At 31.4% G+C, this 25,684-nt stretch overlaps 1 protein-coding gene across 4 annotated transcripts; it reads right to left on the reverse strand.

Moving 5' to 3' along the window:
- Positions 1-8,324: 8,324 nt before the first annotated feature.
- On the reverse strand, positions 8,325-24,536 carry LOC103854698 (myrosinase). 4 transcript variants are annotated; one of them, XM_033284499.1, is made up of 12 exons: positions 24,284-24,536; positions 24,133-24,193; positions 23,972-24,033; positions 23,798-23,873; positions 23,540-23,705; positions 23,173-23,434; positions 22,971-23,086; positions 22,667-22,887; positions 9,277-9,311; positions 9,041-9,155; positions 8,826-8,928; positions 8,325-8,735 (listed from the first exon to the last, which is right to left on the reverse strand). In XM_033284499.1, exons 1-12 carry the CDS (start codon positions 24,458-24,460, stop codon positions 8,483-8,485), a joined length of 1,647 nt encoding a protein of 548 aa, XP_033140390.1. In that variant the 5' UTR covers positions 24,461-24,536; the 3' UTR covers positions 8,325-8,482. The 4 variants fall into 4 exon arrangements, with proteins under 4 accessions (XP_033140390.1, XP_033140388.1, XP_033140389.1 ...); XM_033284497.1 differs by lacking the exons at positions 22,667-22,887; positions 22,971-23,086; positions 23,173-23,434; ... (3 more) ...; positions 24,133-24,193; positions 24,284-24,536 and adding exons at positions 9,434-9,654; positions 9,739-9,854; positions 9,942-10,203; ... (3 more) ...; positions 11,481-11,541; positions 11,630-11,882; XM_033284498.1 differs by lacking the exons at positions 22,667-22,887; positions 22,971-23,086; positions 23,173-23,434; ... (2 more) ...; positions 23,972-24,033; positions 24,133-24,193 and adding exons at positions 9,434-9,654; positions 9,739-9,854; positions 9,942-10,203; ... (2 more) ...; positions 11,338-11,399; positions 11,481-11,541 and having other exon boundaries at positions 8,483-8,735; positions 24,284-24,496.
- Positions 24,537-25,684: the final 1,148 nt, after the last annotated feature.

Raw genomic sequence — 25,684 nt, forward strand, 5'->3', positions numbered from 1 at the left:
GCTGTAGATAAATTATTTTTATTTATTAATAATTGATCATCTTTTTATTGAAATTGTTTACTTAGTACATTATAGATGGAAAAAGCTCCTTATCTATGGAGCAAGTAGAAAGAGTGAGAGACATGCATAGAGATGATCTTGAGGGGAAAAAGTGTTTCATGCATCAGAAAGCCTCTTCTTCTGACTCTGGGAAGATAGGCTTGAGCGGAGGAAATCTTGTTTCGCAGAATTCTTGACAGTCCCGTTAATGAATCTCTGGTACCATTTGCCAGATTCTTTGAGGTTTCTGTCGTCGAGATCTTAATATGAGAATGGGGAAGCATTCATAAAACATAAAGTACTGAGGTTTACCTTCTTTTGGTTTTCTTGATTATATAAGAACCAAAATAAAATAAAATCATTTGAATGATAGGAAAATCATATGTAAAATACTATTAAGTTTCAGTTGAGGATGATAGAACTTTGGTGCAGCTAGATTTGAGTTTGTATAAGGTTTGGTCATTGTTTATTATGTTGAAAGTCTATTCTAGTATATAAAGTTGAACTTATTAAGTTAACTAGGCAAAGAGCCCGTGCGATATCGCACGGGAACTCATTTTATAAAGAATATATTATAATCTATAATTTATAATTTTATATGCCTGATAAAAAATTAAATCATATAAATAATTAACTTTAATTTTGATGATTAAAATATGATTTACAAAGTATTCAAATATATATATATATATATATTTTTTATAAACCTTAATGTTCCCTTTAATTTTTTATCAAAACACATATTGTAACAATTGTGTCTTCATCCTTTTTAAGTTTTTTCATACATTTTTCACATGATAGTTATCTTCAACCACTTTTTGAACAAAATGCAATTTTTTTTGCATGATATATAATTTTTTTTCCTATTTAAGACATAATATTAAAATTATTAGTTTATAATTTTAAACAATTATAATTTATATGTTGGTAATTGTTATTTTGTATATTTATCTACCTGCTTTATTTATTGAAAATGAATATTCAGAAAATTGAATATTGTAATAAATATATGTTGATTTACGTTAATATGACCCGTCTCATTTATAATATTTTTTTTTTAATTTTTGGGAGAGTTCTTATAAAATACCAACACTTATTATATAAACTAACACATTACTTAAATAAAACCAATATTTTTTAAAGCAATCCCACTTTGAGATGAAAAGACACCTTGTTTAGATGAAAAGTTGCAACTTTGACATTATTTTTTTCACCATTTTATTATTAGTAGATTAGTGAAAACTTGATTTGAAAAATGCATGGGAGATACGATTTATAGATTTTTTAAAGCCTATTTGAATAGTCACAACCTTTCAATATGAATAGTCGTATTCTTCTAATACTCACAACTTCTTACTTTTTAAAAGATACTAGTGAATAGTCACAACTTTTAGACTATTTTTAGAAGGACACAACCTTACAACATATAACTTTTAGAAAAGACACAACCCTCTACACATATTTTTCAAAAGACACAACCTTTCAACATAATTGAAGTTCACAACCTTAGGAATTAATTGGAAAAGACACAACCTTACAACATAGAACTTTTAGAAAAGACACAACCATTTACACTACTTTTTCAAAAGACACAACCTTTCAACATAAGTGGATTTACAACCTTAAAAATTAATTGGAAAAGACACAACCTTCCGACATAGAACTTTTAGAAAAGACACAACCCTTTACACTTCTTTTTCAAAAGATACAACCTTTCAACATAAGTGGACTCATAACCTTTGGAATTAATTAGGATTGCTATTATTAGTACTAGGATTCGGACCCCCGCGAAATCGCGGGGGAGGATGTCTTAATTTCGACACTGCTTAAGTAAACTGCCGCAATGTCTCTATGACACCTCCTCGTCTCATCGTCAGATCTACTGTGCAAGAGTGTGGACTCGCCAGATTTACTCGGTACTACATCACTGATGTGTTTCTATCATACTAAACCGTCTCAAGCATTGATGGTTCTTCACAAAATCGGCTCTACGGCTCTCCTTCTCCTTTCCTCGTGGCCGTTACTTTTCTGCAGAGTCGAGAATTTTAAAATCCATAAATTCCCAGAAAACGTTGATCGAAACGGGCTGATATCGAGATAACTCTATGTTAACACTATTATATGCTATTGAAATTAAGTTTTAACGCAATTAGGGTACATAATTGTAATAATTATACAAATGGCTTTACTTCAATTTCAACACTACTTTAATCAACTACCGCAACATCTCTATGACACCTCCTCTTCTCATTGCCAGATCTACTATACAAGAGTGTGGACTCGCCAGATTTACTCGGTACTACATCACCACTGTGTTTTTATCACACTAAACTGTCTCAAGCATCAACGGTTCTTCACAGAGTCGGCTCTACGGTCACCATTGCATCTCCATCACGCTATAGCGTCTCAAGCATTGACGATTCTTCACAAAGTCGGTTTTACAATCGTCTCATCCTTTTCCTCATCGCATGAACTATTGTGCAAGAGTGTGGATTCCCCAAATTTGTTTGATACTACGTCCTCGTTGCGGTTCCATCAGATTACACCGTCTCAAGCATTGACAGTTCTTGACATAGTTAGCTATGTGACCCGTTCACGGGAACTGCTATCTTCTACAAAGATTCATAGACTTTTCACCTTCAAAACCCATTTGTTTGGTTTTTCAACGTCGCTTTCGACTTCTTTGTGTTCCTTCGAATACATGCTTTAGGACTACAAATGAAAATTCTCTTTAAATCTTTTCTCTCTTTAGTCACATCTATCTTTCGTTATGTTTCAGCTATTTTAGTTTATCAGTTTACTGTCGAGAATCTCTTCTCCGATGTTAACCAACTTAGCCCATATAAGTATTTGGTGTTAAAAAAAGTTGTATATTTGATTTCAAAAAGAAAATTTAAATTAATATATAAAACGGTAAGTCAAATTATAATATATAAAATTAATATTGAAAAGAACGTATAAATGATATATTTAAAATGAAAAGAAAAACATATTTCAAAATATTTTAAACTATTGCATATTCATCACAAATAAAATGTACTATGCAAATTTTATGCTCAATATTGTTAAATATAAATCAAATGTACATATTAATTATGAATACGAGAGTTCAAATAATTTACAGTGTCAAAAATGGTATAATATATCTTTGGTGGAAAATGAAATTAGGTTGTAGGTCAAACTATGCGATCATTACGAGAATACAAATGAAAGAAGATAATTATTTTATACTATATTTGGATACTTTTTTAGAAATTAAAACAAAAGAAAGGTTTAAAATGAATGTTTGGCTGTATAGAAGAACATAAAACACCATAATCTTTGAAACTAAAAAATAAAGTATATCTTGAACTACTAAACAAAGAAACCACAAAATGTTTAAATATCTTTTAGAAAAGGAAAATTTTAAAATTGAACATATACGAATTGCGATGTCGAACTTTAGTGTTCAAATGTATACACTGAGAAATAACCATTCAAATGTGAAACAAGAAAATAGTGGAACAAATAAATGTGCATACTGTCATGCAACAAAATTTTAATATTGGAATATAATATAGGAAATGAAAAAATAAGTGTTAAAGGTATTAATTATTTGATTAAATAAGTGGTTACTAAATAAATTAAATATATATTTAAATTTATAATTGGAATATAACCTTATCATGAGTTTTTACTTTTTAAAATGTAGAGCTCTTCCGAAAATTGAACATACTCAAAATTTGGGTCTTTTGGATCATTTTATACATTTCTAGTTATAGAATTTGAAATATTTTAATATTCTCTCAGTGAATTGGAATTCAGTTCTACTATAATTTAGATAATTATAATTAACATAAACATGTTTAAAAAATCCTAAACTGGAAGCATTGTCAAACTTAAACCTACAATTGAGTTGTTGTGATATGAAATGAAATAAACAAATTTTAAAGACAGCTGTTAATATTTTTTTACTATAACAAGCAGTTATAGCCAGAAAGAATTCGGAAGAAAATAAGGTTTAACAATCGTTGTCAATTTTTCTTTTATTTTTTGTTTCATTTCAAATGTCTACAGTAGTTGCCATCCTTCTTAAGAAACAGTAAAAACTTTATATATTAATATTTGAAAAATTTATAAGTTAACGCAATCTTTACAAATGGGTCGTATCATACCAATGATATAATTTTATATATGTTTTTTTTTTTTGAAAAAGGGTTTTCAAATAATTTTTTTTTTATATATGTAGAAAAATAGAAATTAAAATTAACAGAGATTGAGTTTCCTTCATAATAATGTGACTGATATTATAATCAAGGTTTTTTGTTTGAATTATCTTCATCATAATGTGACTGATATTAAGATTAAGGTTTATGGTTTGAATTACCTTCATCATAATGTGACTGATATTTAAATTCACTGAATAGTGCACACATATTTCGGGCCTTTCGAGTCAGGATCCATTCACACCCATTCGATTAGACCTGTTTGCATCTGTTCATAACTCGTTTGCACTCACGACCAGTTAAAACGATTTTGACTGTTTGGAAAATTGGTGGCACATGTTTTGTTACTTTTTGTTTGCACATTCTTCTATTTCTTAATAATCTCATATGCTCATAACAATAGTATTAAGATAATAAGAGTAATGGACAAAAAAATTTCAAGGTGGTTGCTATCTTGTCTTTAGTAAGATTCTTGTCTTTAGTAAGATTATTCCAGCATGAACACCATTTAGTGGATTTTATAACTTTGTAATAAATGAATATCACTGAGAGAAAAAGTTTACATATCACCATGTGCATAAAGGAATGTGTTGTTTAAATAAATAATTGTTCAAGGAAGAGTTGCCAAGTATAAATTTATTGATGACACCAACAAAAGTATTTTATGTTCTTTTAGTTCATAAAAAAAAAAATTATTCCCATTAGATTGAAATTTTATTTTTCTGTAAAAAAAGATGCATGTGAAAAAGGTGTGTGTTTTTAGAAATTAAAAATCATTTTGAAGAGTGTATCTTTCATAAATTAATTGAGACGTGTAAACGGTGCGTCGGAAGGACATGATTAAACAGTTTTTTCTCTTTCAACCTATGAACCAATCTAAGCATAGACCTGGTCCATCCAACATCACGTCCATTCCTTTAATAGAGTTTTATGGTTGGAAAGAAAGAAAACTCGATCTCTAAAAAAATAGTTTAATTAGTCTTTTATATCCCACATGCAAACGAAGATGTTCCCTTTTGCGGCTAAGAGCATCTCCAAAAGAAACTCTATAACTCCAAATATAGAGTTTTTTGCTCTCCAAAAAGGAAATTCAAAACTTCAAATTTGAAGTTTTGAAGAGTGAAACTCCAAATATAGAGTTTCACTTTTCAAAACTTCAAATTTGAAGTTTCATCTTTTTATTTGCATTTTGGTTCTTACAATTATACATCATATTTATAATTCTTAAATATTTTTTTTGTTTATTGTTTTAATCCTTAAAACTTTTATATCTCATAAATATTTCAAATTTGTTATATAAACTTAAGTTTTACACATGAAATTAAATAAAAAAAATTAAAACAAGATTTATAATATTTTAAAACTAGAATTAAACAACAAGAATATTACAAAAAACCATAATAAAAACTTATTAAAAAGACACATGAAGACATAATTATTACTCAAATTTAAATATTATAACAACACTAATAGTCTGGTAAATTTGCTCCGGAAACTCCAAAATCTCCAAAATATTGTTCAACAAATTTTGTGTAACCGAAGATGATTGTTGTTGTTGCTCTTGACGCATTTTTCGTATGATTCTTTCTTGTTCAGATCGAATGTATTCACGAATATTAACGTCATCGATAGAAGCTAAGTTTTTTAGCAATATTTTATTTTCCTCTTTTATTTCTTTAAAAGCTAACTTTTTTGCTTCATTTTGCAGTCGTAATTCAATCATCTCATGACCTTTTTCCCTGCTTGTTGTACTTTCGTTTAAAAGATCAAGGATTTTTTCGTTTGATGATATCAAACTATCAGCAGACATATTATGAGGATATCCGGTTTCAACAATTTTTGGCTCGTAATCTACAAATAAAAAATAAAGAGAATCATTTCTTACTTCGAAATAGTTGATCATATATGGGAGCATTATGGAAATAATTTTATGCAATAATGTAATATTTGCTTGCAGTTTAATATTTAATTATGTACTTTTATTTATAATTTTATATTTTAGTGTAAGATTTTTTTTTTAATTAATATTTCTGTAATATTTATATATATGTATTAATTATTTATAGAAGTTTTATGAATTTACATCAACTATGACAAACATAAGGATCATAGTGTAAAATATAAATAATTTTGAAGTTAGGTTTGAAGTTTTATTTTTGGAAAAGAACACATTGAAACTTCAAATATAAAGTTTTGGAAACTTCAAAATAGAGTTCCTTTTTGGAGATGCTCTAATAAACACTCAAATCATCCAGTCATTCCCATCTAATTATTCAGTCGACTGATTAAAATAACGATGGAAAAACGTAACTCCAGCCTTCCGTACTTTTTCTTTATAACATAATACTACTTGCCGTTGAATTTTTTTTAAATTTGCTTATCATGTATCTACAAAGTAATAGCCAAAAGAAAATGTTTTGAAAATCAATTTCTTCCTTACTTTTTTTTGAAGAGGCAAAGCGTTTAATTTGCCGCAACCAAACCGGTCAGAATCCAAAGCAAACAGCGTTTGAAGAAGATTGTACGGAGACCAAAGCGCGTCTAACTGACAAGGCCGACTAGTGTTGAGTCTAGCCCATGGTTTGCCTTCCCCACTCCAGTCCACGAAAATTTTCTCCTCCCAAACCGTTTGTAAAACCAAAAGAAGTGTTTCAAAATTCATAATGAAACGGACACAAACATACACGATGAAAACAACATCAACACTAAAGTATAACCAAACAAATAAAATTTTCAACATAAATTAAGAACATGTATGAAATAAAAGACGATAAGTTAAATCAAAGAGTGAATAATTAATTTGAACCAGTTAATCGGCTTCTTCTCTGCATACTTCTACAATCTATTCACTGCATTTGAAACAATGCATCTCTATGTTTGGAAATTTGTTAAATACAAAATATCATTACTTCTATTCAGTGTCGTACCTCTCTGAGATGAACTGAATCGTGAGTCTAACAGAGAGTAATCAAATAATGATGGGAAGTGTTAGGAGAAATGTCTTCTCCTAACACTTTTTTTTTTTTTTTTGCAAAAAAAAAGTGTTAGGAGAAGAAATCTAAGCCAAAAATTGTACTTACTATAATTGCAGAAACTCCTAGGAGACATTAAATTTGATAATTAGTGAATTGAAGAGAAAGAGCAACACCATCAGGTTTGAAATTATAAGAAAAGAAGAAAGGGCGAAAGGAACAATGATCTGCAACAGAAAAAACAAACTACAGATTTCGATGTCGAGGAAATGGTGGGAGGTTAAAAGCAGAAGGGAGAAGTTAAGAAAACGTGAAACATATCTGAAAACCGATACAGTCTCTCTTCAATATATAATTTTTGAAAAGTTGCAATTCTTAAACGAAGTTGATGACGGTTCCACTGAAACACTAAGTGTGAAAAGATATACAAAAGTAAAGATAATTTCTACAATTTGTCATAAACTCTGGAAGGGATTTCCCTCTGCAACATCATGTGCGAAAAGAATTGTAGGTAACAGTTGTAAGCTTTGGTGGTTTTTACAACTTTCTATTATCAAATACATACAACTTACTCTATTTTATGAAAAGGTTCAATCAAAGGGTCGTTAAATGGTAAAATCTCTGAAAAGATACAACTTTTCACTGAATGAACATGTTTTTTGCTTAAGTGAACGGTTTTATCACAGGTTTCTACTATGAAAGAGTTCAAGTACGGGTTTGATGGTTAAAAAATCTGAAAAAATACAACTTTTCATTGAATAAACATGTTTGTTGTTCAAGTGAAACTATGACATCATACTCAGGATCCTAAATAAAATCATAGCCGTTAGATTAGAAGTTAGAAACAAACTTCACCGTTGGATGTTAACTTTTTTTTCCTATAAAAAGTTGATGACATCATCAGGTAAAAAAACAGGTTTGCTATTATATATAGATTAGTAGATTAGTGAATTTAAGCTGATCGGTTTGATGTTTATATATTTATTACACAAAACTAGTTTGCGGTTTGGAGTAATTATTTATTTATTTTCTCTGTGTGTCTGAGTGATGTGTTTTGGTTTAAATTGTGTTATTTCACTCTCTCTCTCTCGATCATCTTGACAAAATGTAGTTGTAGACAAATTTTTTATTCATTAGTAACTGATCATCTTTTTATTGAGAATATTTATTTAGTACATTATTATAGGTAGAAGAAGCTCCTTATCTTTGGAGCAACTAGAAAGAGTGAGAGACATGGAGATGATCTTGACCGGGGGGAAAAGTGTTTCATGCATCAGCGAACCTCTTCTTCTGACTCTGGGAAGAGAGGCTTGAGCGGAGGAAATCTTGTTTCACAGCGTTCTTGACGGTCCCGTTGATGAATCTCTGGTACCATTTGCCAGATTCTTTGAGGTTTCTATCGTCAAGATCTTCCCAATTAACGTAACTGAGTCCAAATCTGACGGTAAAGCCTTTACAGAATTCATAATTGTCTCCAAGAGCCCATGCGAAGTATCCTCTCACGTTGACACCCTTCTCCCTGAAAACAAGAACAATCATATATAAATGTTAGCAAAAAAGAAGAAGAAATAACATATGAAGAAAATCATTTATAGTAGTATCCACTCACTTGATGACCTTGCGGAGAAAACATAAATGACTGCAGAGATAATCAATTCGCTTGTAATCGGCAATAGCCTGCTCACGGTTTTCTTCACTGGGGGTACTAAATCCTAAATAAACCGCCACATTAGAAATATTCCACAATAAAGTCAGTTTCTTCGACTAATATCAAAATACAATAATTATTATGTGGTATAAATAAAAAGAGTTCGTAAAACTCACCGTTCTCGGTGACATAGATTAAAGGGTCTCCGTATTTGGTTTTGAAGTAGTCCATTACGTAGTAAATGCCTTTTGGGTAGTAATAGCTGTTGCCGTTTACCTTGTCTTCAACGAACTGTGAAAATGGAAGTAAATAAATATACACATCAATTAAAAAACATAATTAGGGTTGTTATACTGAAAACTGAAAAAATGAAAGAAAAACAAATCTTAGGGGGTGGATCATTGATATATACCAGTGGACCAAGAAATTCACCACGTGAGTTATCATCTGTAAACACAAGGATGAAATAACAGATGGTCACTCATAAAGTATGTTGCAACAAAAAGGAGATAAAAGAATATTTATATGTATAGAAAGGCTGTATCTAATTAGTGGTAATAGACTAGTACATGTGAGCTTTACGCCAGCGTCCATCATGGCAGTGTGTGTCTCTGAAGGATATGGGTTAGGTTTTGGCTGGGCGTACTGAGTGACGTAATAGTTGAGACCAAGAAAATCATATGAACCGGCAACGAGTGCGGCTTCTTCCTCGGTAAAGTTGGGAAGCCTACTACCCACAATCTGCCTCATGATGTCTGGGTATCTACCCTTTGTTAGCGGCTCCATGTACCTGATCCATGTATATCTTTTAATTATACATACATACACTATATACTGTTACATTGTTCTGTAATATATATATATATATATATACCATCCATGGAAGAATTGGTTCATCCTCTCAGCTGCTTCTATGGAGGCAGGATCAGACTCATCAAATGGAAGAAACCATCTTGTAATCATTACAGGTCCAATCTTCCCTTTTTGGAACTGTTGGTTACGTGATATATGACTAAGTTAGAATCAGATATCTTAGATTACACTACACCATCTTTATCACGTATTGAGACAACTCACCTTGTATTTGGTCCTGTAAAGATCGACGACCGTGGCATGAGCAAGAAGCTGGTTATGTGCAACGATGTAGGGTTCTGTTGAAGAATTTCCACCGTAACACCTGTGCTTGGTATCAACCATAGGAGAACATCGACCGGGTGCATCTGTTCCAACTGCATAGCCTCTAGTAGGGACTGTGTATAGCTGGTTGATCGTGATCCAGTGCTTTACCTTTCCACCAAATTCTTTGAAACATAGATCCGCGTAGTCTTTGAAATCTTGTCTGTGCATATTAATATAGAATCATTTCAGTAATGCATGTAACTAAAACCAAGTCTTTTTCTTCTTTTATTAATAATATAAGAAGCATGGCACAAATATAAACATACATGATCTGGCGGTCTAAGAAACCTTCATACTCATCTTGGAGTGTTTGAGGAAGGTCCCAGTGAAAGAGGGTAACGAAAGGCGTTATATTCTTTTCGAGTAGTGCATCTATGAGTTTGTGGTAGTAATCAAGACCTCCTTGGTTCACTCCCCTACTCACCTTTCCTTCTGCTCATGTATATATATGTCGTACATTAATTAGTACTTTTCTCAACTAAATGATCCCAATTAAAATACAAACGAATCGATAACATGTACATACTTGGAATGATTCTTGACCACGCAAAGGAGAACCTGTAGCCAGTAGCATTGAGTTCGCCCATCACGTCTACATCTTTCTGCAGTTTACATATTTTAATCACATGTCAATCCACACGTATAGTTTTATAGTTTTTATAGGGTGAACGATCTATTTCCCCACGAGAACTATCGTATAGCATCAGATCTCCATCAAACTATGACCTCGTGTTAAAACTCCATGAATTTAAAGTTGTCAACTTATTTCTCTCCAAATTATAAGTTGTAAATTGATTTCTCCCCAAATCTATAGTTCAAAACTTAATTGTCCATAGACCATGGTTTTAATCGGTTTACTATTAACCTACCAATTTTAAACTAATTAAAACCTTTTTTAAAAAAAACTGATTCATTAAAAAATTGAATTAAAATTGCCAAAAAAATTTGTTTGTCTAATAAAAAATTCTGGGAATCACTTTTTTTTTTGTGAATCGCTTTTTTTTTAATAAAAAATTAGTTTGAGATTTGTATTGGTTTAATTGGTCGGTTAACCGATTAAAACCATGGTCTATGGACAATTACGTTTTGAAATATCGGTTTGGGGAGAAATCAATTTACAACTTATAATTTGGAGAGAAATAAGTTTACAACTTTAAATTCATGGAGTTTTAGCACGAGGTCATAGTTTGGTGGGGATCTGATGCTATACGATAGTTCTCGTGGGGAAATAGATCGTTCACCCGTTTTTATACATATATAGTTCAGTCGTATATATGAGTATCATTGTATTAACCTGCCATCTCGTGTATGACTCACAAGTAGTGTCTCCATTCTTCAAATCTGACCCTGATTTCTCTGATAGTAGTTACAAATACATTAATACATGTACATATAAACCGACGTTCATCTCATGTGTATATATACACTGTGACGTACCTGGATATCGGTGACTGAAGCCATCCCAAATGTTAACACCACGACCTCTTCCTCCTTCGATCTGAAATGAAAAGAAACAACCATGCGAAGTTGCATTTTAGTATTTTTGAATTGTATTTATTTATACGTCAAAAACATTTGTTACATGCCTGGTAAGCAGAAGATGCAACACCGAAGATGAAGTCTTTTCCGAAGTTTTTACTGCTTAAAATATCAGTGTTACTACATGTGAATGGATTGTTCTCTTCGCAAGTAATTTCTTCATCAGCTTTGCAACTCGCAGCAGCTAATAGAAAAACTAAAGCGAGTCCATGAAGAAGCTTCATGGTTAATATGTTGATGTTTGTGTTGTGTTGTGTGGAACCTTGTGCCCATCTAGGGTTTATATAGCCCTTCCAAAAGAAGAGTGTCGTATGTATTTTTCGTCTTAGTATCTTGATATTTTGGGAGAGGTTTAGATGAGATGAATCCCGTGGATTCACTTACTTTAGCTCAGTGCTCACCGATTTTGCTTATATTTCTTGTTTGTTTCCACTTTTTAGTCTTCCATTATCTATTGCAGATAATTCTTTTAGTTACATAGCACATATTTTATGTAATTTTTTTATTTACATAGCACATATTTGTGTTCCTTTACCTGAACACGTACTACTTGGAACACGAATTGTGTCACATCTTCAAATTGATCCGTCGATCGACAGTGGTGCAATGCAGCATGTGTATATCGAAGGTTTGCGCGAAACTTGAACGACAAGAATTATATATCAAGATTGGTTGTAGTAAATAATGTTCAAAGCTTCGTCATAACGCCATAAAGTTATTGAAGATTTTTATCGTAACATTATCAAGTGTTGAATTAATCTAGAGTAACACTGATTCAAGGCCACACTTTCACGAGCTTCACCGCTATCACAATATATCAAAAAAGGAAAAGAAAAAAACAATCACAACATATCTTATTGGTTTTGATTCTTTTGACCTCTCTATGTATGCCTTTAACACATGAGACCGGAGTCTCCGAAAGAACATTTTTTGCTTTTTTTCTGTATCGTTTATAGATGATTGGAAGGGTTGCAATGCAAGAACCTTGTGTTAACCTACAAGTTTATTCAATAGTTTAGCTCTATACTTATTTTTTTATGTTTTTCAAAATTGGATATTCTTTTTGACAAAAGATTCTTCTATTGAAATACCTGAAACAGTACTAGCTATGACTTCAACCATGAAGATGACTTCAACCATGAAGTAAAATAAACTGTTCATATTATTTCAAGAATAAAACATTTAATTAAATTTATGTGCTTTAGGCCTGCCTTCTATAATAGTTTCAGTTTAAATAACATTTTTTTAGAACTACTAGATTTAAATAACATTTACGTTACGAGTTTACACTGGATTTTTCTTAGGTTACACGCTCTTTCTGCAAACTGCCATGTAAAAAACTGCACTACATTTAAGCAAAAAAAAAATGCACTACATTAAGCTACGAGTTACGGACAGTGGCGAAGGCAGGTTATAGGGTGTAGGGGCATGTGCACCCTCAATTATATTAAAAAAATACATACCCCAACTCTTATTGCATGCCAAAACATACCTTAACTAATCAAAAATTTGAAATTTATGCCTAGTCTTTAGAAGTCAACGCCAATTTCAATATATACTATTATTTGCGAAGTAAATTTTCGCAACGGAGCTCTCCCGTTAAAAATTAGAGTAGCTAAAATCTATGTTACCCCTAATAAATTTTTATATATATTCTATTATATAATAAAATGAATTTTATTTGCGAAGTAATTTTTCGCAACAGAGCTCTCACGTTAAAAATTAGATTGGCTAAATTCTATGTTACCCTTAATGAATTTTTAAATAAAATGAATTTTATTTTAAAAATCTTATATATTTTTTAAAAATAATTATGATGATTCTTATATATTATGTTGTTATCTTAAAATAATATTTTACTATTATAAAAGTAAAAAAATTAAAAGAAGTTATTTTTTTACAATATTATATTTAAAAAAAAAGATAATTCTTATATATACAAATATATCTTAAAATCACTTCTTAGAAAATATCCTTATACAAATATATTGCTCCATTAATATTTACTTAGATATTATTTTTATCTTAAATTTTAACTTTCAAAATAGTAAAATATTATTTCAAGATAACAACACAATATATAAGAATTATCATATATTTTTAAGAAAATATAATATTGCAAAAATCATGTCTCTTAATTTTTTTTACTTTTACAATAGTAAACTATTATTTTAAGATAACAACACAATATATAAGAATCATCATAATTTTTTAAAATATATAAGATTTTTAATATAATTTTTTATTATTATATAATAGAATATATATAAAAATTCATTAAGGATAACATAAACTTTAGCCACTCTGTTTTTTAACGTGAGAGCTCCGTTGCTATAAAATTATTTCAAAAATAATAGTATAGATTGAAATTAGCGTTGACTTCTAAAGACTAGGCATAAATTTCAAATTTTTGATTAGTTAAGGTATGTTTTGGCATGCAATAAGAGTTGGGGTATGTATTTTTTTATCAACTCATAGTCCAGGCATGAATTTTAAATTTTTGATTAGTGTAGGTATGTTTCGACTTGCAGTAAAAGTTGAGGTATGTATTCTCTCAGCAACCCCTAGTTCGGGCATGAATAGGCCGTTTTCCCCTACATTAAGCTACGAGTTACGGACAGTGGCGAAGGCAGGTTATAGGGTGTAGGGGCATGTGCACCCTCAATTATATTAAAATTTAAAATTTTGTATGTAAAGCATAAGAAACAGTCGTCATATTTAAAACGTGAGCAGCCTTCTAGGTATAATCCAAATAGACAAACACTGTAAAAAACTTTTTTACCACAGTGTTATTTGTTTCTCGCTTGTTAGAAAAAAAACTGTCTCCAGATATCCCCTCAGTCGGTTGCTCTCCTAGATTTCTCCTTCAAGATTCGCGGATCTATGGAGAAAAGATGATTTGAGGCTCTCGTTCGGGTCTTCTCCTCGGTATGATTCTCTCAACACCAAAGCATGGCTGCTCTTCTAGTCATCTGATTTCAGAGCTTTCGGCTCTCTTGTTCTTCAACGGTCCAAAAGAGGTCGAATGATGCTGCGCCCTGCCTTTTCCTTGCTTTGAAGCCGAATTTGTTTGAGTGGTCGGCTTGTGTTAAGGAACCAGAGTTGAGTGCCATAAACCTCTGGCTTGCTTCTGCCACCGTCACTCCACGCTTTAACTGTTGGTTTCTTTTCATCTGATAGGGTTTTGAGGGAACCGTCACGTTACTTTTGGAGTTGTTCCGCGTCTGGAGTAGACCTCACCTTATGTTATCCGGACCAGGACTTAGTCAAACCTGCTTTGCCTTGATTCCTTTCGAAGTCGCCTTCTGGATAAGCTTTGGTTCCTATCCGGCTGATTTACTCTAATGTGTGATGATCTTGCTGCAGATACCCGCAAGAAACCATTTTGTGGAAACCATTTTTCATCCAATCAAAATTTTGGTTTTTGATTTTGTTTTTGTAAAAACTATTTGAGTTGCCAATCAAGATTTTCAATACATAGATTCCCTAAAATTTAGGGAAACTAGTTTTTGAAAAGTTTAACCAATTTATGAAAAAAACCAAAAACCAACTTTTGGGAGCTTTTATGAAGAAAAACGAATTTTGATTTTATTTTGTAGAAACTACTATATTTTAATTAATAAATAATATTTTCATAAAAATAAAATTATCATAAAATATTTTATATATTAGATATTATTTAAACAATAATGTGAAATATTTTAATTTGTGTTTCATATCTGTAAATCAATTTATATATTTTATAAATAATATTATTTAATTTTAAAACTTAGCTATTAGTTTCTATAAACAAACAATTGAATTATTTTAATAATTATTAGTCACATTAAAAATAACAAATATTATAAAAACATAATATGTTTTATTAATACAATATATTGTATAATCCTGAAATATAAAAATTGCCATTCAACTTTAAGAAAATATAAATAATTTATATAAGAAAATTTATTTTTGTATAATTTATAATATTTATATAAGAGAAACTATTTATTCAAGTTTTTAAAATTAAAATATTTTATATAAGAAAATTTTCTAAGTAGTTTCAAAATTTAATTTTTTTAATTTTGTGTAATTTATATATATTTTATGATTTATATTTTATATAATATATAATATATTTTCATAAAAATATAATAATTAAAATATCTTATTGTATTTTATTTTAAAATAATAATCACAATATTTTGATAAGTTTTAATTGTAAAATCTAAATACTTATGGCTATTTTGTTGTATTATTTTAAAGTAATCTATTAACTAATTTTTGAAAATAAAAAAATACTGCAAAACCAAGAACCAAAATCAAAATCTAAAAACCAAAAACTAAAAACCAAAAGCTGAAAACCAAAAACCAAAATCTAAAAACCAAAAACTAAAATCTAAAAACCAAAAACTAAAACTAAAAACTACTGAAACAATCATCACCTAAGTTTCAAAATCCTGGATGGTTTTTAGATTTTAGATTTTAGTTTTTGGTTTTTGGCTTTTGGTTCTTAGTTTTTGGATTTTGATTTTTTTAGTTTTTGGATTTTGGTTTTTTGAAGAAACACGAATGGCAGATTTTAGTTTTTGATTATTTTTTAATTTAAGAAAATATTTTATTTTAATTTTGATTTTACTGTTGTTTTAGTTTTCACATTAGTTTGGATGATGATTTTCAGTTTTAATTTTAATATATTTTATTTATTACTTTTTTGAAGTTGAAATAAAAAATAATAACAAAAATCAAAATTTAATTAAAACAAAAAGTAGCTTCTGAATTTTATTTTTTTCTTTAGAGTTTTTGTTTTCCTAAAATTTGATTACTGATTTATTTTTGTTTTCTATTATTTTTAAATTTTTAACTTATAACTAAAATATTTTCCCTTACGAAACATACAATTACTAAGAGAATATATCACATCTTTAAACAAAATAATACTAATAGATTATTAACAAAACATGCAAATTTTACATAAAGTAAACTTAAATAATTAATTTAGTTTTCATGACAAATTTAAAATATTTTTCTGAATATAAATTATTTTTTATTATATATGTTAAAAATATTATGTTTACTAAAAATTATTTGCTTATAGTAGTTTCCATTTTTTTTTATGAAACAAATATTTTTTGAACTTCTTTTAGTTACATGTACGAGAACTTTGTTCTTGTATATAAATTTCATTTTTTTAAATGCTGATTAAGAAAATGAAATTATTTTATAAAAAAGTTAAAAGATGAAAATCTAACGTGATGTTTGTTGTAGAAACTTGGAAAAGGTGGTTTTAGCTTTTCTTAAGAAAATAACAATTTGTTTCAAAAACCAGTTTCCCTAAATTATAGGGAATCCATTTCTCCAAAAATTTGATTGGCTAAAAAGTGGTTTTTTTTAAAACAAAAACTAAAAACTACCGCAGAATCTGCAAACAATCATTGGTTTTCTGAAATCATGTTCTAGCTAAGGCTTCAACAGTTCTTTAGGTGATGATTAAACATTCTTAGTCTTTGAAAGTCTTTTTAATTTCTTTGGGTGGGGGGGCTTTCTAAGACCTTTGCTTTGATTACCTATCCTAGATGCATTAGAATTTGATCTCTCAAACTATATTTATATTTCATTGTATCATTATCTTGAGAACTACTTATTGCAATAGAAATGATAGGTTTTATTACTTGTAGTGCGTATGGTGAGTTTAAAATGGTCTATTACGTTAGAGAAGCTTTTCAAAATTTGTATAAATGCTATACAGACCATTTCAATAGTGTTTTGACCCACAGATTCACAGACCCTCCCCACCAACTCAATGATACGACCACTTTTCACCTAGTCCCACGATTCATAAAAATGTTTCTATCGATTCTATCCTTGATAAGGCTTTGGTTAGGAACAGTGAAGACATGGTTGTTCATGAGTTGTCTTGTAATGTGAATATCTTTCTGCTCAGTGAGAGAAATACTAAGGAATCACTGAAGACTTTTTTTCAATTGATATGAGCATGCATCTTTTTTTTCTTAGTGAGAGAAAATTAACAAATTATTGAAGACTTGTATATTTTTCTGTAATATATATCTGCTTCTGCTTAGCGAGAAAAACATTAAATAATTATTGGAGATTTTTTTTTCAATGGATATCATCAGTTATCTTGATAATCTGAGTGATTATTTATTGCATGACATGTGGCTTTGGGAAGATAATGGTGTATCTTAAATAAGCATTCTACATCGACATGCAATTACATGTCACCTAACTCTATATTTATGGTTTATGGCCACATTTCTTGATTACTGGTTTGTCTGATAATATTTTTTTGCGAAATGCTCGTTGCATTCTTCCTCTATGGCCTTAAGGAAAAAATACTCTTTATGATTTGATATAAAAAACAAAAATTTTTATTCAAAACGATAAAATATTCAAGGACAATATGGTACAAATACAATATTGCCTGATAATAATAATAGCATAACTGATTTAAAGGCGAAAACCTTTAATCATTACAATATAAAAATTCAGAAATGCAAACGCAAAAACTTCAGTCCAAACCAAACCTCGTTGGCCAACCATTGTTGATTCTATGACCAGAAAGATCGGTGGCGGCGGCGGTGGTGGTGGTGGTGGTGGTGGTGGTGGAAGGCATCTGACTGGTGACTAGTAGTTGGTGATAGCCATTATTGTTGTCACCCATGGAAGCAACTCTTGCAGGCTCTTCAACATCACTCATCTGCTGAGGTTGTCCCATCAAAAGACTCATGAACGATTGGTTTGAATTTGGATACTGATTCGAACTCTGTCCCTGATCATGATTCAAACCTGTGTACTTATCCTGGCTCGAACCATAGAACATAGGCTGAGTCTGGTCATCAAAGTTAGCAGGACCTTGGTATTGAAACGGTTCTTGATGATTCATATCCATACCCTGACTCGAACCATAAAACATAGGCTGAGTCTGATCATAAAAGTTAGTAGGAGTTTGATATTGAAATGGTTCTTGATGATGAACATGATCATTAAAACCTCCAAGAGCCTGCTCATTCACACTCATATCCATACCATCATATTGACGCATATGATCATAAGCTTCAGTAGGGTTACTTACCAAACCCTCAGTTTCGACAACAAAAGGGTTCGCATCACCAACAACAGGACCAGATGCATCTGTAGCAGCGACATTAGGTGGAACTGGCTCACCATTCGCCTCGAGGAACTCAATCCTGTGACTGATATTTTTGACATAATCACCAATGAAAAGATTCAGGTCTCTCATAAAACTTGGATCACCATACTGATCCGGCATCAGCGTCTTCCCCTTGAGAAGATCGAACATAACCTCTGTAAGCTCAATCTCCCTATTCTCTGTGTGTAGCCTCATCACCCTATCTTGTCCTTTCTGGATCCTCTCCTCCAGATGCCTCTCCTGGTCGTACATCCTCTTGCACCGTTCCTCCGGCAGAACACCCATAAACGCTGAGTGCACTGCTTCAGCGCCTTCCTTTGACGGCCAAAACTCCGGCGGCTCCGTACTGTCGCAGCTGTTGATAACCGCACAAACTTTGACACCGTAGAGAGTCGACAGCTCGTTGGCTTTTTTGAGTAAACCTTTCTTCCTCTTCCTGAAAGTTTGGTTCATTGCAGCGCTATTAGTCATGGGCTCTATTTTTATCCTTCCCTTTGGCATTATTTTGTGTTGGTGAATGATAGAGATATGTTGGCACTTGATAATGCTCTTGTTTATATAGTGTAATGAGGCTGGTATTACGTATGCAGATCTTATCACTTTCTTTTGGATCATTAATGCTAAATTGCAGTAAATATAATTATAATAGTTACACAAAGAATATATATACTCATTAACAGTTGTCGGGAAATCATTGGATGAGGCAGATAATAATCATGTAATTTTAGATATTATTTGTATAACTCAAGATATGTTTCCCAAGTTGAAGCAATTAAACCAACCAATAAAAAACAGTAAACTTCAATGCAAATTTAGAAGAAAATGTTGCCAGCTAATGCTGCGTAGATAGTAGGACTAAAATTACAGAGATATATCCAAAGGAAAATTCATACAATTCTAATAATACTACTAAACATGCTTATTTTCTGAATTAAAGAAAAAAAACTTATTATATTATTTAAACCAAAATTATAAATTTGAGACTCACTAAATTATTATAGCTTGTGTAATCCTCCCTCTATTTTTTTTAAAAGTCGTTTTAGAGAAAAAATTTATGTTCCAAATTAAATGACGTTTTCGGTTTTCTATGTAAAATTTATTAACACTTAATGTTATATGACCAGTGATAATATACCTTCTATTTTTTTATTGGTTGATTTGTGGTTATGTAAATAATTAATGATGTTTTTGTTTAGAAAATATAAAAAATTAATGATTTTTTAATCTATGTGGACAATTCAAAAACGACTTATATTAAAAAACGGAAGGAGTACAAGATAAATCGAATCTTTATAAGAAACCAGAAATGGCTAACCACGTCTTTAATTTTGGTTTGGAAAATCCGCAAAAAGTCTTAAAGAATATAGGAAACCGGAAATGACATGTTCTTTCAGAAACTTCTGATACTTCAATTCTTGATATTATTTTTCCATCATTCAAGAGCAGAATACGTTGGGACGGATGGCGGCTTCATGCGTGCATTCTGTTGTGATGGGAGCTCTGTTCTCAGATAATAGACGCTCTCAACGGCTAGGCGCCACTCTCTTTCTGAGTTATTCCAGCTTCTTCATGATTTCGTGCCGCGGTGAACAAACAAAAAAAGAGGGCCGTCTCAGCGGAAGGAGAAGGACCTGCAACGGCAGAGACTACTGACCCTCTTCTTGTTCACAATGTTGAAATACAAAGAAATAAAAACAAAGGATTGGGGTTTAGCTTCTTCTGGGTTTATTAATTATATAAGTAACAAAATTCCTTCGCTACTCACGATGGAGTGTATTTTGATTTTATTGGATGAAAGGTAGTTTGTTCAAAAAAAAAAGTAACAAAATCAAATAAAATTATATGAATGATAAAAGATCATATGTAAGATCTCATAAAGTTTTAGTTGAGGATTATAGAACTTTGGTTTAGAAACTTTGAGTTTGTATTAGGTTTGGTTGTTATTTATTATGTTGAAGATACCTTTTATTATATAAGTTGCACTTATTAAACTAATTAGTGAATTTAGGCTAATCCGTCCGTTAATATTTTTTAACACTAGACTAGTTTGAGATTTCTGAGTGTTTTATGTTTTAAATTTTGTTATTTTCCCTCTTTCCTCGTCATCTTCACTTGTCATAATGTAGCTGTAGACAAATAATATTTTTATTCATTTAATAACTGATCATCTTTTTATTGAGATTGTTTATTTAGTACATTGTAGATAGAAGAACCTCCTTATCTATGGGGTAAGTAGGAAGAGTGAGAGATATAGAGATGATCTTGATGGTGGAAAGTGTTTCATGCATCAGCGAGCCTCTTCTTCTGACTCTGGGAAGAGAGGCTTGAGCGGAGGAAATCTTGTTTCGCAGAATTCTTGACAGTCCCGTTAATGAATCTCTGGTACCATTTGCCAGATTCTTTGAGGTTTCAGTCGTCGAGATCTTAATATGAGAATGGGGAAGCATTCATAAAACATAAAGTACTGAGGTTTACCTTCTTTTGGTTTTCTTGATTATATAAGAACCAAAATAAAATAAAATCATTTGAATGATAGGAAAATCATATGTAAAATACTATTAAGTTTCAGTTGAGGATGATAGAACTTTGGTGTAGCTAGATTTGAGTTTGTATAAGGTTTGGTCATTGTTTATTATGTTGAAAATCTATTCTAGTATATAAAGTTGAACTTATTAAGTTAATTTAAGCTGATCGGTTTGATGTTTATATATTTATTACACAAAACTAGTTTGCGGTTTGGGGTAATTATTTATTTATTTTCTATGTGTGTCTAAGTGACGTTTTTGGTTTAAATTGTGTTATTTCACTCTCTCTCTCGATCATCTTGACAAAATGTTGTTGTAGACAATTTTTTTATTCATTAGTAACTGATCATCTTTTTATTGAGAATATTTATTTAGTACATTATTGTAGGTAGAAGAAGCTCCTTATCTTTGGAGCAACTAGAAAGAGTGAGAGACATGGAGATGATCTTGACCGGGGGGAAAAGTGTTTCATGCATCAGCGAACCTCTTCTTCTGACTCTGGGAAGAGAGGCTTGAGCGGAGGAAATCTTGTTTCACAGCGTTCTTGACGGTCCCGTTGATGAATCTCTGGTACCATTTGCCAGATTCTTTGAGGTTTCTATCGTCAAGATCTTCCCAATTAACGTAACTGAGTCCAAATCTGACGGTGAAACCTTTACAGAATTCATAATTATCTCCAAGAGCCCATGCAAAGTATCCTCTCACGTTGACACCCTTCTCCCTGAAAACAAGAAGAATCATATATATAAATGTTACCAAGAAAGAAGTAACATCTGTAGAAAATCATTTATAGTAGCATCCACTCACTTGATCACCTTGCGGAGAAAACATAGATGGCTGCATAGATAATCGATTCGCTTGTAGTCGGCAATAGCTTGCTCACGGTTTTCTGAACTGGGGGTACTAAATCCTAATTAAACCGACATAACATGAAAAAGTACACAATATTTGAAAGTCAGTTTCTTGGATTTATTTCGAAATACACAAATTATAGTAGATGTTATAGATGAAAATATATGCATGTAGAACTCACCATTTTCGGTGACATAGATTAAAGGGTCGCCGTATTTGGTTTTGAAGTAGTCCATAACGTAATAAATGCCTTTTGGGTAGTAATAGCTGTTGCCGTTTACTTTGTCTTCAACAAACTGAGAAACGGGAGTTAAGCGTATACATATCAATCAAGAAAACCTAATTAGTGGTGCTTATATTGAAAATTGAAAAAATAAAATGAATTAGAAATCATAGGGGTGGATCATTCATATTATACCAGTGGACCAAGAAATTCACCACGTGAATTATCATCTGTAACCACAAGAATGAAATAACTGATGGTCACTCACAAAAAGGAGATAAAACATTTATATATATCAAAAGGTTGTAACTAAGTGGTAATAGAAAAGTACATGTGAGCTTTACGCCAGCGTCCATCATGGCAGTGTGTGTCTCTGAAGGATATGGGTTAGGTTTTGGCTGGGCGTATTGGGTGACGTAATAGTTTAGACCAAGAAAATCATATGAACCAGCAACGAGTTCTGCTTCTTCCTCGGTGAAGTTGGGAAGCCTACTACCCACAATCTGCCTCATGATGTCTGGGTATCTACCCTTTGTTAGCGGCTCCATGTACCTGATCCATGTATATCTTTTCATTATACATATATACAATTTATACTGATACATTTTTGGTAATATAAATATATATATATATACCATCCATGGAAGAATTGGTTCATCCTCTCAGCTGCTTCTATGGAGGCAGGATCAGACTCATCAAATGGAAGAAACCATCTTGTAATCATTACAGGTCCAATCTTCCCTTTTTGGAACTGTTGGTCACGTGATATTTGACTAAGTTAGAATCAGATATCTTAGATTACATTACACCATCTTTACACATATTGAGACAACTCACCTTGTATTTGGTCCTGTAAAGATCGACGACCGTGGCATGAGCAAGAAGCTGGTTATGTGCAACGATGTAGGGTTCTGTTGAAGAATTTCCACCGTAACACCTGTGCTTGGTATCAACCATAGGAGAACATCGACCTGGTGCATCTGTTCCGATAGCATAGCCTCTTGTAGGCACTGTGTATAGCTGGTTGATCGTGATCCAGTGCTTTACCTTTCCACCAAATTCTTTGAAACATAGATCCGCGTAGTCTTTGAAATCTTGTCTGTGCATATTAATATAGAATCATTTCATTAATGCATGTAACTAAACCAAATCTTTTTCTTCTTTTATTAATAATATAAGAAGCATGGCACAAATATAAACATACATGATCTGGCGGTCTAAGAAACCTTCATACTCATCTTGGAGTGTTTGAGGAAGGTCCCAGTGAAAGAGGGTAACGAAAGGCGTTATATTCTTTTCGAGGAGTGCATCTATGAGTTTGTGGTAGTAATCAAGACCTCCTTGGTTCACTCCCCTACTCACCTTTCCTTCTGCTCATGTATATATATGTCGTACATTAATTAGTACTTTTTCAAATAAATGATCCCATTAAAATTCAAACGAATCGATAACATGCACATACTTGGAATGATTCTTGACCACGCAAAGGAGAACCTGTAGCCAGTAGCATTGAGTTCGCCCATCACGTCTACATCTTTCTGCATTTTACATATTAATTTTAATCTCATGTCAATCCACACTGTAGTTTTATACATATATAGTTCAGTCATGAGTATCAATGTACTGAGAAATTAACCTGCCATCTCGTATATGACTCACAAGTAGTGTCTCCATTCTTCAAGTCTGACCCAGCTTTCTCTGATATTAATTACAAATACATTAATATGACTATATGAGTATATGTAACCAACATTCGTCTCACATATAAATATAGATGTCGCTGTGCAAATGACATACCTGGGTATCGGTGACTGAAGCCATCCCAAACGTTAACACCACGACCTCTCCCTCCTTCAATCTGAAATGAATAGAAACAACCATGCAAAGTTGCATTTTAGTGTTTTAAATTTTATTTCAAAATTATGGTGTGACAACATTTGCTACATGCCTGGTAAGCAGAAGATGCAACACCGAAGATGAAATCTTTTCCGAAGTTCTTACTGCTTAAAATATCAGTGTTACTACATGTGAATGGGTTGTTCTCTTCGCAAGTAATTTCTTCATCAGCTTTGCAACTCGCAGCAGCTAATAGAAAAACTAAAGCGAGTCCATGAAGAAGCTTCATGTTTAATCTGTTGATGTATGTGTTGTGTTGTGTGGAACCTTGTGCCCATTAGGGTTTATATAGCCTTTCCAAAAGAAGAGTGACACCACTATTTTTTTGTCTTAGTATCTTGATATTTTGGGGAGGTGCAGGTGGGATCATGAGTCCCGTGGGTTCACTTAATTACTTTAGCTCAGTGTTCACCGATTTTTGTAATATTTGTGATATGATTGTTATGTTCCCACTTTATAGTCTTTCATTATCTATTGCAAATATTATTCTTTTGTTAGATAGCACATATATATATTTGTGTTCCTTAACCGGAACACGAATTGACACATCTTCAAATTCATCCGTCAACAGTCATGCAATGATGCAATGCAGCATGTAAGATTTGCGCAAAACTAGAACGACACGCAACGTCAAGATTCGTTACTGGAAACGTATATCGAAATATTATCAAGTGTTGAATCTAGATTAACACTGGTGCAAAGCCACACTTATCACGAGCCTTACCGCTCACAAGATCACATCATATCTTATTGGTTTTGATCGGTCTATTTCTGCTTTATCACATGAGACCGGTGCCTCCGAAAGACTAAAGAAAACGAAAACCAACCCATTTTTTTGCCTTTTTTGTATCGTTTTAAATGTTTGGAAGGGTGGAACGGATACGGATCCGACTTCCAGCTGATAGATAAGATTGACCTATAGTTTGTTCCATAGTTTTTTACTCTATAAAGTTAGAATACATACATTTTGTTATAAATACCATATTACATATATTTAGTTTCTATAGATAACATCATTACTGTTTACGTGCCATCAAGTTTTTGAAATAAATTATTTACGTAGCACATATATACATTAACTTGTATTTAATATTGCTTTAGGTAAATTTTACGTGCTCTTGCATGAATATAACTATTTATGAACTAAATATATTATAATAAGTAATTAATATTTTACTTTTAATTTTAAATTTAGGGAGGATTATTAGGAGATGAATTTGTATAGATTTTGTGAATTTTGAGAGTTAATAGATTTTAAAAAGTTAAGTGGATTGTGAAAATTTATATACATTGACTTATGAAATTTGATCATAACTTTTTTACATTGATATAGATTTTCATGAATTTGTATTACCTCTTTTCTATAATTTCTTTTGTAAAATAAATATAATCTATTTATTTTCTAAATCATATAGCATGATTATTTATTTTTTGCTTTCAAATTAAAAAAGAA

The sequence above is a fragment of the Brassica rapa genome, chromosome A02 (assembly GCF_000309985.2).
Source record: "Brassica rapa cultivar Chiifu-401-42 chromosome A02, CAAS_Brap_v3.01, whole genome shotgun sequence".
NCBI classification, from domain to species: Eukaryota; Viridiplantae; Streptophyta; class Magnoliopsida; order Brassicales; family Brassicaceae; genus Brassica; species Brassica rapa.

Excerpts from the sequence above, each read along its gene's own strand:
- LOC103854698 (XM_033284499.1), bottom strand. The coding sequence starts at position 24,460 with ATGAAGCTTCTTCATGGACTCGCTTTAGTTTTTCTATTAGCTGCTGCG. Across the intron at positions 23,435-23,539 it reads TTCTTAGACCGCCAGATCAT|ACAAGATTTCAAAGACTACG; the intron begins GTATGTTTATAT and ends TAATATGCACAG. Across the intron at positions 8,929-9,040 it reads AATCTATGTCACCGAGAACG|GATTTAGTACCCCCAGTGAA; the intron begins GTGAGTTTTACG and ends CGGTTTATTTAG.